Genomic DNA, 13,677 nt, shown 5'->3' with positions numbered 1-13,677 from the left:
GTTTTCTACAGGCGCATTTTACCGGCGTATTTGTATTATGATTCTACTTGTGATAGTCGGACACGACAACCTGTGCAGCCCATGTATTGATTCCATCCGATAGCTGCTATAATACAAAACAAAACGTCTGCCTCTCTCCACAATGATCAATAACAGTGAACGGATGGTCAAAGTAAGGTACAAATAAACAGAATCACACGAAGCCTGGTTAGTGTTGCCTGACTTTATAAAGTGTGTTTATTAAGCACTACTGCTTGTAGGCAGGCATGACAGTCGACCCATGTTCAGGGGAGGTGGGTTTAGTTTCCTGCACGCCTCGACGTAAGAGAGACGTAAGCGACGCCACCTCTTAGCTCCGAAGCTCTTGCCTCAAGACCGACAATTTTTTGGAGCTGGAAGTGAACCGGATTCCGGAGCTAAGAGCCGGCGCCGCTGCGGTGTGAACAGGAAAAACCGGCGCTTTTCAGGCTCCAGCTCCGAGCCGGAGCTGAAAAAGCGCTGATGTGAAAGGGGCACAAGGTATCACATGACATGAAAGGGAGCAAGGTCATTTGACAGACAAATTACAAATTAATTTAGGTTGCTTGGTTACTTTGAAGACTGTGTGAACCGGTCAATGCCATTGGGGCCCCAACAAAAAAATATCTAAAAAGAATATTTAAAAAATATATTTAATTCTTTTTTTGCATGGGCCGGCTGCACCGTCGATACGCCACTGGTCCCATGTCATGCTTTTCCGGTTATTACCGGGTCTGTGTGTGGCCCGGTCCGAGCACACACACAGACCCACAGCCAGGCTGCGGGTGTGTGAGTATGCTGCGGCCGAGATCGGGCCGGGCCTCGCCATGTCCCGCCGTCCCGCAGACCTCACGCAGCAACCAGGAAACAACACCAAGCCAGCTCATGCTGTCCGCTCCAGCAGCGAGCCCCGCAACGTCCCGCCAACACGGCACCCAGACCCCACGCAGCATTCTCATCTGTTTGTCCTTACTGGTGTCATTTTCTGGTTGCTAACGCCATTGTAACACATAATCACTGATGTTCCGCTGTAACAGTGGTGGACTCATCAGAACAGAGTGGGCGAGCTGACCAATCAGAGCACACTGGGCTCACAAGGAGGGGGGGGGGGGGCAGGAGCTCCAACAAGCCGTTTAGGACAGAGAGTGAATACACATGCTATACAGCAGTGTTTCTCAAACTTTTTCATACCAAGGACCACTTAACCAATAAAAAAATACTCGCGGACCACCTAACTCCACAAATATCCAAAAACACATTGTTTTTTACAAATCGCCTGAAAATGGTACAAACAAGTGGCCACATGTGTGATGAAGGTGTTGCGCTGGGCTATATCATGCAATCGAAAGTGAAACTTAAGCTCGCTCCATTGCGGAGATATTCCCGCGAGAGTGCGGAAAACTTTAATTTATTTATTTATTTCAAATGTGAAATGTTACCAATATACTCACGGACCACTAGGGGGCGCTCACGGACCACCAGTGGTCCGCGGACCACACTTTGAGAAGCACTGAGAGATGCTGTATGAGAAACCAATGTGAGTTTGGAAAATTGCACAATATAAATCTATTCTAGTAGACCTCAACAATGGAATTATGATCAGTAGAAATGGCCATGTCATGGGACCTTTTAAATGCTTTACAAATAAAGCTGTATTATATTGTATTGTAAAATAAAAAAACTCAAGTGAATTACAATTTCTTTAAAGTTGAGCACAGTACTTGAGTAAATGTTAGTTACTTCTTACAAATGGTCATTGGATGCAGGGGCGGACTGGCCATTGGGAATACCGGGAGTTTCCCCGGTGGGCCGGTGCTGTGTGTGGGCCGGAGGGCCAAAAAAAAAAAAAAAAAGTTCTTTTTTTTTTGCCTAAATCCTACCGGCCCACATTTGTATGTGTTCCGGCCCAGCCCAGCCCAGTGGGGTGTGGCCAGGGTTGGGTTGTAACGGAATACATATAACGGTGTTACGTAATCAGAATACAAAAATCAAGTAACTGTATTCAGCTCGCGGTAATCTGATTACAGTTACTTTCGTAAACCTGAAGTGAATACATTTTGGATTACTTATTGGAATTATTGGTGGAAAGATTTCCTCACAACATTTAATATTCATTACTAAAGGTACAGCCGAATCATCACAGCGCACAAAACCGAGCAGATGGAGCAAAAAGGGGAGCGTTTGAAAAAATTGTGCGGGTCCGCTCAGTGAAACAATAACAACGTAACATGGAGGAACAAAAGTCTGTGTTTAAATCGTGTGTGTGTGTGTGTGTGTAGAGGTGTGTGTGGTTAAAACACATCAGCCACACCGCTCTTTAGCCTTTCTAATGATTCTGAAGGTAAACACAGTGAAGGCGGTGCGTGAAAGGCGGTGCGTGAAAGGCACTGCGCGCTCCTCTTCTCAGAGGCTGAGTTAACCCTCCCGCTGCCTCCTGGTGCTGCAGAGATTTCATGAAGTGAAGGAGGTTTTCCTTCTATAAAACAGCTGCGGGCAGCAGATACTGTGAGAGTCACAGACATGAATACATAGATCAAGGCAGACTGGTGCACACACTCTCCTGTTTTGCCAATCCGGTGCTTAAACAAATATAGCTCTACACCCCTGGCCGAAATGTCCTTAAAATGAAGTCCGAGTTCGACATTTTAATTAATGTCCTGCCAACACTGGCAGGACAGAAGGCGACACGCCCTTTCTAAGCCATGTCCTCACATCCCAAGCTGCATCCCCAAAATGTGTATTATGTTGTTACAACAGGGTTCAGGGGGAGTGGCTGTACGGCTGTACCCGTAGGATAGAAAAGGGGGAAGTGATGTCTGACTCAGAGGTCGCACGGCTGTGGAGAAGAACATGTTGCCCACATTCTGTTACTGAGTTTAGGCTAGTTAGCTAGCAGGTTTATTGTTTTGGGTGCAGTCACTTTTGCCTCGACTTGCTGTTCAAATACATGTTGAAAGAAAAAGTTAATCTGTTTACAGTTCTGTTTTATATGGGTGTTGAAGAAGAAGAAGAATTGGGAGGGATGAAACCCTCTTTAATGGTCACACATGCAGAGCACACAGCACACACAGTGAAATGTGTTCTCTGCTTTTAACCCATCCTAGTACCAGGAGTCTAGTACTAGGAGCAGTGGGCAGCTATTGCACAGCGCCCGTTGAGCAATGGGAGTGAGGGGGGAAGGGGGATGTCTGGTGCCTTGCTCAAGGGCACCACGGCAGGAGGTGAACTGGGACCTCTCCAAGTAGAAGTCTACACTCCAAATAGGTCTGGTCAGGGACTTGAACCGGCGACCCTACGGCTCACAGTCCAAGTCCCTACTGACTGCCATAGATTTAGTCCCTAATTTTGCTCTCAAAATGGACCAGATTGATGCATTTAACTTCAACATTTAAAAAAAAATCTTCCTTGCCCCCGGACCCCCCTAGAGGAGGTGAGGTCCACCACCTGCCCACACCCCCTGTTAAATTGTCTCACCCACATTGAGGATGCCCTCCTACGCCCATGTTTTATTCCATGTGTCAAGTCAGGCAAATTGGGTCAAAATGTTATTGCATCAATTATCTGTTAACATTAAAATCACTAAATATTATGCCGTAACTATTTTGCTCTAGGCAACTCAAGGGCTCAGGTAATGTGATTACTATATGAATAATTGTCCAAAATAACATAAAATGCATAGGGTTTTTTGTTAAGTAACATACTTTCGTCGCCGGCCGGCCAATACATGCCGCGCATTAAGTGGGCCTGTCTGTCAATTAATCCCCGGGCCACTTTTTCCTCCCAGTCCGCCCCTGATTGGATGCATTGTTGAAATAAACATGTTTATGAGAGCAGCTTTAAGTGAAAGAAAAGATCCAAATTCAGTAGGGGCTTGGACTGTGAGCCGTAGGGTCGCCGGTTCAAGTCCCCGAACAGACTTAAATATAGAGTGTGGACTGCTATTTGGAGAGGTCCCAGTTCACCTCCTGGGCCCTGCCGTGGTGCCCTTGAGCAAGGCATCAGCCAATGGTGGAACTGAGTACATACACAAATATCCAGCATAAGTACATGTATACTGTATATAAGATTACATTCTAGGTTACCCAGCATACAAAGTTACTAAAATTCACCCCGCATTAAAGTACTACCACAATAAAATGCCCTCATATCAGAATCAGAATCAGAAACGGGTTTATTGCCAGGTAGGTTCACACAAACGAGGAATTTGACTTGATGTCATGGTGCATACATAAAATATAAAACAAAGAATCTCCATATAAAACAAGAAATCTAATATAAAACAAAAAATCTTTAAGGACACTGTAATACAATAGTTAAATAGCAATAATATAAAGCAGTAATTTACAGCAAAATGGAATGCAATGAGTTATAGAATATAAAATATGAAATAAGAATATGTATAGCAGTGTTTTTCCTACAGAATTTGATTATATTTGTGGGGGCACCGCACCAAGTAAAGGCCCCTCAACCTATTCGGGTGGCCCACGCATCAACCCCCCCCCCCTCAAATAAGTAAATACATGCAAGTTCATGGCTACTGTAGACAACGTTCTTGTTGCTCTGTGTTGCATTGTTAATGAGTGAGACACACCGGAGTTGAGGATCTGTGGGGTTTATTCTCCCAAAAATATAATTTAGGCATTAAGCAGACGCCTTATTCCAAAGCAATTTACAATGACTGATTACAGGGACATTCTCCCTGGAGTAACTGAGGGCTAAGTGCCTTACTCAAGGGCACACTAGTAGTGGTGTTCCAGGCGGGATTTGAACTCGCAACCTTCCCATCATCGGCCCACCTCACTATCCATTAGACCACCAAAAAAAGAAAAATAATCAATGTATGGGAAACGCTGAGTAGGCCTATGCAGTATTTGAACATTATGTGCATTAATGTAATGCATAATAGTCTACGTGGTGTCAGTGGGGGGGCCGGGCCGTGTTTAAGAGGCCGGTAGCGGAGGGGAAGAAACTGTTCAGGTGGCGAGAGGTTTTGGTCCTGATGGAGCGCAGCCTCCAGCCAGAGGGGAGGGGGGTCAACAGTTTGTGTCCAGGGTGGGAGGGGTCGGCCACTATCTTCCCTGCCTGCCTCAGGGTTCTGGAGGCGTGCAGGTTGTGGAGGGATGGCAGATTACAGCCAATGACCTTCTCTGCAGAGCGGATGAGCCGCTGCAGCCTGCCCTTATCCTTGGCTGTGGCTGCAGCGTACCAGATGGTGATGGAGGAGGTGAGGATGGACTCGATGATGGAGGTGTAGAAGTTCACCATCATTGTCTTTGGCAGGTGAATTTCTTCAGCTGCCCTCAGGAAGAACATCCTCTGCTGTGCTTTTTTGATGAGGGAGCAGATGTTCTGCTCCCATTTGAGGTCCTGGGCGATGATGGTGCCCAGGAATCGGAATTACTCCACAGCAGTTACTGCAGTCACACAGAGTGATGGAGCTCCAGGTGGTTGTCCCTACACCAGGTCACCAGATGGTCCATCTCCCACCTGTAGGCAGACTCGTCCCCACCAGAGATGAGTCCGATGAGGGTGGTGTCGTCTGCGAACTTCAGGAGCTTGACAGACTGGTGACTGGAGGTGCAGCTGTTGGTGTGCAGGGAGAAGAGCAGAGGGGAAAGAACGCAGCCTTGAGGGGAACCGGTGCTGATGGTCCGGGATCAGAGACATGTTTCCCCAGCCTCACGTGCTGCTTCCTGTCAGACAGGAAGTCTGTGATCCACCTATGTATTTGTTTGCGATAAAAAGAGAATACAAAATAACTATACATAATAGCCTACATAACACATGACATATTGAAAATACTATAGGCTACACCTAGTTTTTCATATAGACTAGCTCTACTTGTGAAGCACTTGTGTAACACAAGTGGGGGAAACTGGAGGCTATTATGTATCCAAATTGTGTAATACTGTGACGAAGGTAACTTCGTCACTGTGGACTGACGGCTTCAGGCCTTGTAATATTGCACATGTGGTTTGGTTTGGGAGTGTTCCCCAAACCCGTTTTGTCTGTTGTTCCTGATTGTGTTCACCTGGTGCCCTGTGTTGTCTCCTCCCCCCTCACCTGTGTCTTGTTGGGTTAATTAGTGTGGGTAGGCTCTGTGTTTCCTGTTTTGTTTGGTGTGTGAGATCCTTGTGTGGCTGGTGACTGTGCTCACGTGAACAGCAAGATTGAGGCTGTGTCATGTGCCCGTGAGTAATAAATGCCCACACCGGGTTGTATTTTGGACGTTCAGCCTCTGCCTCCTTGCTTGGTCGGGCCGCTCAACGGTCAGCTTCACAAATACACTTACACAACTTTTGTTATAATAATTACAATTATACAAATAGTCTTGTCTATTTCTTTAGCAGGATATGTCCAATTTTTTTGTTCTAATTGTTATGTCCATTTTTTCTTTACAGAATAGGCCTACATTAAGAAATTCTAATTGAGTCAACTTCATGATACCTTTTCCACTATAGTTGTGTGCATAATTATCATTCTAGTGACCTCACATGTTTGTACGTTTGCTTACTATTTTAACATATTTTTAAATGTTACTAGCAAGAGGCATATTTTATTAAAGCTTTCCATATAACCTGAGATTTTTTGTTTTATATTAGATTTCTTGTTTTTTATATTTGATGTATGCACCATGACATCAAGTCAAATTCCTAGTATGTGCGAACCTACCTGGCAATAAACCTGTTTCTGATTCTGATAAACTTAGTACACACTGGAACAAAAAGCTACCCATGAAAAGAACACCCCGGAACTATCTCGACGCTTTCATAATCTTTGCTGTCCATCCCGGTATCCAGACCAGTTGGGTGTGTGTTTTGTAATTTTTGTGTAATTGTGTAACCGCTCGAAGAGGAAGGACGGTAAGCTAGTGTGTTTTGTGACCTTATTGGGACTTTCTACAACTTAATTATTTAGCTACCGAAACACTTCACCACCAACCGTCAATCTTCTCTCTCGTCCTTTCGACCAATACCACACTGTGACGTCACGGTGTTTGTCTTTGCACGGGGAGTGTCAGTAGTACTGACCCCACTGATAAGATAACACACAGCCCAGCCTGCTACACAAACTAATATCACAATACAGCAGCATGCATGAGGTGTTCACTGTCAGTGTATAGTATAAGTCAACGTTAGTCCGATACAATAATACATTAGCTTTGCTGTGCTGAGGAGAAGGCAACTGAGTGAGAGGTGAGTAGCTTGTTATATTTAAACTGCATATTTGACCTAACGTTAGCTAGAGCTTATCAGTCCTGTGACATTATTACTGCTACAAAGCGAAACACTACATATTTGCTTTAAACCTACGATAGCATGTCTTGCTGTTGTTCTGAAACATTCGGATATTTTGTCGCATGTTGACCCTCAGTCGTGACTCGTGACTCTGTAAAGTGTTGCCAAACAACCATGCATGTTAACTGTTTGATTGAATCTAGGTTAATGGTTGCAGTTTTACACCTTAATTAGCCAACGTTTTCCTTTAAGGCAGCATGAAAATAAACTTCAGGAAACACGAAACAAAATTCGCAATTTGTTAACATCATGTGATTTTGAATCAAACAAAAAACGCGTTTGAAGGATGATGCTGAAATTGCTATGCATTCCACTGCACTGCTGCAAACACTGGCAGAATTAGAAGATGATCTGCTTAAAGTTACCTGAAGAAGCTTAGAGCTGAATTACATTGCTAGTAAAGCTGGAAGATAGGTCATTTGAGTTTATACACACATTAATGTACTTAAAAGGCTTTTTTTATTGGGTAAACTGCCAGTCATGTAGCTCTGTCAAGTTTTGCTAAACTGCCATATCTGTACCTGTTGTATACGGCTTATAAGTAACCCTAGGTTTATGACTGCAATTGTACATGTTGTTATCTTTATGCCATTGGACGTTATGCTTTTTAGGACAGGGATTTTTCAAGAAAGTCTGCTTGCAGTAATAACTGACAAAAAAATGACCTTAATCATCCTAAAGGTACCTAATACCTTAAGCACCAATTTTGGATTACTGAGGCAGATACTGATATAGGTATTTGAGGGTTTAAAGCATCTGTAACATACATCTCTCATATTAACAATGGATCACGTAAACACTTGTATGTGAATGGTTTCCCAAAGAGTATTATCACCTGACTCTGCAGTTCTCCTCATCTCTTTGGTGCTTTCAGTGTGTCCATAATGTTTTCCCGTTCTTATCACAGAACATGTGGCTGCCCATGATTGGGATGACCGCCCTGCCGCACCTGGGGGGGCTTTACGGTGGTTTCATCACACGCAAAGAGGTGAAGAGCTGGTACCCAACCCTGAAGAAACCCTCATGGCGCCCACCAAATGCTGCATTCCCTGTAGTGTGGACCTGTCTGTACACAGGCATGGGGTAAGCATCGCGTTGACAGACTCCTACAGCTGCAGTCTTTCAAGCTCCTTTCCCACCAAAACCTGTCTTTGTACTCTTTCCACTTTTCAAACTAGTCTTCCAGTGCTAGTCTGCACGTCTGTGAAGTCGAAAGTGACCAACCTAATTAACATAGGGCATACTTGTCTATACTGGCAATGTTTAAGGAGTCAATCGCCTACTTTTCCCGTGTTTAAAAACCCTCAAATAACATCGTATCTTAAAGGTGGGGTATGTAATTTATTTCAGAAACACTTTTTGTTATATTCCATGGAATGCGATAGCAATGAATATATTAAATGCTTTGACCCCTGGAAGCCGTGGCGCTGTAAAAAGCACGACCAATCATTTTAGCCGGCCCGGCTAAAATAACTGGATGCCTACCTGCCTGTCTGCCTTCCATCTGTGCACAAACTTATCTCGTGCCCTCATTGGTCATGTGCGCATTCGTGTGTGTTGGAGGAGGGGCTCTGGAAGGAAGTCTGAAGGAAAAGGCAGATTTTTTCCGGTTGTGTACTTTCAAATTCTAGCGCACTCGAGCTGGTTTCTCCAAAATTACATACCCCACCTTTAATAATCGTTTTTACATGTTATGTAGGTATAGCTCCTACCTGGTGTGGAAGGAGCTGGGCGGTTTCACTGAGGAAGCGCTGGTTCCTCTGGGACTTTATGGGCTGCAGCTTGCTCTCAACTGGATCTGGACTCCCATCTTCTTTGGTGCACATAAGCTGAAATTGGTAAGTTTCACACATAAATGTAATTATTTATTTACACTGCGAGATAACAGCTCAACGGCCCTCTCTCTGCCCATATAGGCACTCGTAGACATTGTGCTTCTCACTGGGACTGTGGGGGCCACCATGGTGTCTTGGTATCCTATCAGCAGAACGGCCACTCTGCTGATGGCCCCCTACCTGGCCTGGCTTTGCCTCGCCACCTGCCTCAACTACCGCATATGGAGAGACAACAGAGAGGAGAAGGAAGAGTAGCTTTTTTTTTATTTGAAAAAAAGGGCTTTTTTTGTATGCATTCATGATTAAGAGTTTTGTGTTGTAGTAACTGCTATAACTGAATTAAAAATAAAGATTTATATCCAATCTATCACTCTTGAATACATTCCTTCTCGCACAACAGGCCAACAACTCAAGTTTTATTTTTTTAAAGCTTGGAGGCTTTAAATGCTGCTGTGTAATGTGTTGAGCACCAAGCCTTTCCTCAGACACTTTAAAGGGGACCTATCATGCAAAATGCACTTTTATACATAAATATGTGTGTCGGGGAACTCACACAGCGTCAGAAAATAAAACCCTCTCTCTTTTCCTCCGTACCCAAATCTCTAAAAACAGGGGTACAACAGAGCTGATCCAGATTTGCGTTCGATATTACGTCAAATCGGCAATGCAGACCCACAGCACTATCAAACGTTGCTATCAGAAACAATGCCCGACTGTTTTGGACGTAATATGGTCGGTGTTTACGTTAGCATCGCTAACACTCAGAGCTAACCTGTACTGGAGAGAGCATGTGTGTGAAGAAGCAGGAAATAAAAAGGAACTCACCTTGTGGTATAACCGGCAAGAGAGAAAGCCTTTGAGTTCCATACTGTTTCAGAAATAATCCTTGATAATCCATGATATGGCATTTCATCACGGCAGTATCTGCCGGTAGAATCTCCCGTATGAGCAGGCTTAAGCTCAGCCCCTCTTTTATCATTTAAAAAAAAAAAGCTTTATACCCAAAATCAGCACTTTTGAAACAGGAAGTGAAATAGAGGGATATGAGGCATGGCTAGAATGGGTGATCTGTTTGGTATTTTGAGCAAAACACTTCTTAGACATGTTTTTTATATATTTGTATATATCTGAGACCTATTGCCTAAAAATAGCATGATAGGTGACCCTTAAATAACATACTTATAGTCATTGGTGTTGAGACTTATGTTCCCAAATTTGTCACCCAGTCCACGACTAAAAGTTGGAGACAATTATAGGATACATTTGCAATTTTTTTCCTTTAAGTGTATTCTGTAGGGCATGAGAACATAATGAAAAAAAGCAAAGAACATCCTCAACAAGGCGGAAAAAACAACTATTTAGTCCAAGGGCCACAACTAATAAAAGATTTAAAAAACTGCTAACACATGTGAACAAACTAAAGAAAATGAACAGACAAACTTTCTTGGTGAAAGTAGAAATTATGTATCTATTTAAAAGTATTTAGAATGTTATTTATGTTTTTGGAGAGACTTTCTTGTTGAAGTGTTTTGATCCCTTCAAATGTGAAACCATTACCATCTACATAGTTAAACGTTTGTAATAACGAACAACATGGATAGTAAAAACATAAGAATCCATAAAGATATGAACAATAAGCTTTATTTATTATACATGCATGAGACAAGAAAGGAACAGTCAGAAAAGATTAAGGGAAGTTATTTTTCAGGGGCTTTCTCTGGAACCTCTTCGGGGGATTTGGAAAATCTCTCCAATAGTTTCTTCCACAATCCCTTTTTCTCCTCATCCATCTGGTGCAGATTTCCTGTAAGTAAATATAAAGTTAACTGTAATAAAAATTTCTTTCATAATTAGTTATAAAGATAAATGCGATATTGTGGATTCTTACCCGACAAAAGCAATTTACATTCTTCAACCGTAACGCCAGTAAAGCTTGTGTCTCTTACACGAGGAAACTGAGAAGATAAAGACATGTTTGCATAAAATAAGGGTAGGTTGGATACATAAAGTTTTCACCCAGAAATACACACTCATAATGTAATAATCACAAATATCTTTTTTGAAAGGAGTATTTTTTAAATGTGACTATGGTATTGGTAATACGTAACAACCTCTGGACTAATCATAAAGCATATTATTATCCGCATTAAAGAATAAAAAATGTTGTGGTTGGTTTTTCTTTATAGTATCGAAGATGACAGAAACATGTTTCCTCAGCTGATACACTTCATGCTACACACAGATGTTTTCAGGCAAGACATTTTTTTATTTATAGATGCTGTATAGTTTGGCATTAAACCAGGTAAAGTGTGTTTAAGATTATGGAGTTTTTATGTTTGAAAATGATCATAAAGAGAACCTAAGACAAACGTAATACAAATTATGTTAGACTTGCACACAGAAACACTTTGTACTAAATGTTTTCAATTGGTTGTGTAAAATTTTTTTTTGTTGTAACGGGCATCTTTGGATAACGGAGGGTTGCTCCGTTATCCAAAGATGCCTGTTACAAAAAAATATATTTTTTAGACCAGTTGTTTTACTTCTTAGAAACTTGCCAAAATAAAAATGGAGTAACTTCAGTCCTATCCGTCCTACTTGTTCAGTGTAGTTCACTCAATTTCGCAGTGATTTGTCACTGGGTTACTTGCAATTGAAAACAATGAAATTATATTATATTAAAATGTGTTTTATAAACAAATTGATGACAGCATTTTTTTAGACCAGTTGTTTTACTTCTTAGAAACTTGCCAAAATAAAAATGGTTTACTAAACAACATTTAAAACTGGTAGATTATTGTGGGATGTGTAGATAAATCAGTCAATAATTGTGGACACAACTTTGGAGTAATATAGTTTCTCAGTAGCAATATTTAGGTTATATTGTAGGGAAAAAAGCATTTTAAATAACCGTTTTTTGGAAGTTGTGAATCAATTATACTGTACTTACTCGTTGTCTGTAGTAGTTGCTGTTAATGCGCGCCAAACTTTCATACATCTGGTCACACTTCTCTGGATCTGAGATCTGGCGGGAAGCATGGATAAATTGGACAAGTTTCAAATGCTAGGTACAAAACAATGTATTATTGATAACAATGAGAAGGCTGGTATAAATTCATTTTACAAGACAATTGACCAATAAATAATATTTTTTGGCAAAACACTAAAAGCAGTTAATTGAAAATAATCAGCTGATCAATAATCAAAATATTAGTTATTTGTAGTCCTACTATAAGTGTTAACTTAACAGATCAGATATCAGTAGTATTATAATCAATTTGGTGAATACAAAGTATAAACATTTTTTATGAAATGAAATAAAGGATATATTTTAAAGTTACAACCAAACAGAACTAGTAGGATACTTTGAAATAGACCACAGTGATGTTGGTTTTAGGTTGGATATTTGACAAACAGCTGTATTAATTTGAGGTCACATGACACGGAAACTACTGAAAAAGTATCAGAAATGTCAACAAAACAAATGCTTAATCTCAATAACATTTATAAAAAAATAGGAAAGGGACTACAATTCTAAAAATAAAAAGAGATGTGTTCAACTGAAGCCATTGGGTCACATGACATGGAACATGATGAAAAAGAGGCATTTAATGTTCACAAAAGATCCTCCTTGTCCTGTGTGGTTACACAATTCTACATTGATATGGAGTAATTACATCACTAGATATGGAAGCTATTGAAAGGAAATATATGTTTCAATAAAGAAACGGCTGAATTGTCATAGCAGTGTATTCATATCAAATCAAAATAGCAGTCAAGTCCTATCTTCAGTCCTATCCGTCCTACTTGTTCAGTGTAGTTACTCAATTTCGCAGTGATTTGTCACTGGGTTACTTGCAATTGAAAACAATGAAATTATATTATATTAAAATATGTTTTATAAACAAATTGATGACAGAAAAGGTTTGCCACATAATACACATTTAAGCATAATTATTTTACCATCATTTGAACCAATATGGGAAAGTTAACCAGGAGGACTTGGAAATAAAATTGCTTATGAGTCTGTCATTTGGTGATGGTTCCTAAATGGAACCCGGAGGTTAAGAGCAGAACTTCACCATAAAAGTGTACTTGTACCACTGATACAACACTGTTTACATAATGACAGCTTTTCTAGCTGTCCTATCAAAGTTATGTGATGAGGTACAAACTTAAGCCCAGATAAGTATTGCCTTGCAGAGCTGCATGTATAATGTTAAATACAATAAATAGAGGCTCAATCCACGATCTGTGCAGACAAGGTCGGCAGCGGTTAGCCTTGTTATCCAATTAGCTTAGCTTGCTGTGTTTTTGTCTGTAAAACTAACCTGTGTGTTTTCACCCTCACGGAAGGCAGAAGCTACTCTCTGCCGCAGAAACGTTCCCAAATCCCGGGCCTTCTTGCCCTCGTCACGGGGCCATTCCTCACACAGCTTCAGGAACCGACGGTACCTGGTGGTAGCCATCTTTGGATTTTAATGAATATCGCCTTTGGGAAATTTGAGCTTTATCGCACTCCGTAC

General features: G+C 41.5%; 2 protein-coding genes across 3 annotated transcripts; one reads left to right on the top strand and one right to left on the bottom strand.

Moving 5' to 3' along the window:
* The first annotated feature begins 6,858 nt into the window (after positions 1 to 6,858).
* Positions 6,859 to 9,518, top strand: tspo (translocator protein). Of its 2 annotated transcripts, none has more exons than XM_034219220.1 (4): positions 6,859 to 6,881; positions 8,224 to 8,399; positions 9,016 to 9,154; positions 9,233 to 9,518. In XM_034219220.1, the coding sequence occupies exons 2-4, from the start codon at positions 8,227 to 8,229 to the stop codon at positions 9,404 to 9,406; spliced, it is 486 nt and encodes a 161-aa protein (XP_034075111.1). In that variant the 5' UTR covers positions 6,859 to 6,881; positions 8,224 to 8,226; the 3' UTR covers positions 9,407 to 9,518. The 2 variants fall into 2 exon arrangements, with proteins under 2 accessions (XP_034075111.1, XP_034075110.1); XM_034219219.1 differs by lacking the exon at positions 6,859 to 6,881 and adding an exon at positions 6,960 to 7,214.
* Positions 9,519 to 10,770: 1,252 nt separating this feature from the next.
* LOC117548177 (ubiquinol-cytochrome-c reductase complex assembly factor 2) lies at positions 10,771 to 13,672 on the bottom strand. The gene is made up of 4 exons (XM_034219245.1): positions 13,483 to 13,672; positions 12,102 to 12,176; positions 11,040 to 11,106; positions 10,771 to 10,955 (listed from the first exon to the last, which is right to left on the bottom strand). The coding sequence occupies exons 1-4, from the start codon at positions 13,618 to 13,620 to the stop codon at positions 10,849 to 10,851; spliced, it is 387 nt and encodes a 128-aa protein (XP_034075136.1). The 5' UTR covers positions 13,621 to 13,672; the 3' UTR covers positions 10,771 to 10,848.
* Between the last annotated feature and the right edge of the window lie 5 nt (positions 13,673 to 13,677).

Source organism: Gymnodraco acuticeps, unplaced genomic scaffold (assembly GCF_902827175.1).
Source record: "Gymnodraco acuticeps unplaced genomic scaffold, fGymAcu1.1, whole genome shotgun sequence".
NCBI classification, from domain to species: domain Eukaryota; kingdom Metazoa; phylum Chordata; class Actinopteri; order Perciformes; family Bathydraconidae; genus Gymnodraco; species Gymnodraco acuticeps.
Note: the sequence above shows the minus strand (reverse complement) of the source record. Positions and strands in the feature narration are given on the sequence as shown.

Bases quoted from the DNA above. Each gene is read 5' to 3' on its own strand.
- tspo (XM_034219220.1), top strand. From the start codon at position 8,227: ATGTGGCTGCCCATGATTGGGATGACCGCCCTGCCGCACCTGGGGGGG. The intron at 8,400-9,015 runs GTAAGCATCGCG...CATGTTATGTAG, and splicing joins TGTCTGTACACAGGCATGGG to GTATAGCTCCTACCTGGTGT. The intron at 9,155-9,232 runs GTAAGTTTCACA...CTGCCCATATAG, and splicing joins GTGCACATAAGCTGAAATTG to GCACTCGTAGACATTGTGCT.
- LOC117548177 (XM_034219245.1), bottom strand. From the start codon at position 13,620: ATGGCTACCACCAGGTACCGTCGGTTCCTGAAGCTGTGTGAGGAATGG. The intron at 12,177-13,482 runs GTTAGTTTTACA...GCTTCCCGCCAG, and splicing joins GTGAGGGTGAAAACACACAG to ATCTCAGATCCAGAGAAGTG. The intron at 11,107-12,101 runs GTAAGTACAGTA...TTATCTTCTCAG, and splicing joins GCAACTACTACAGACAACGA to TTTCCTCGTGTAAGAGACAC.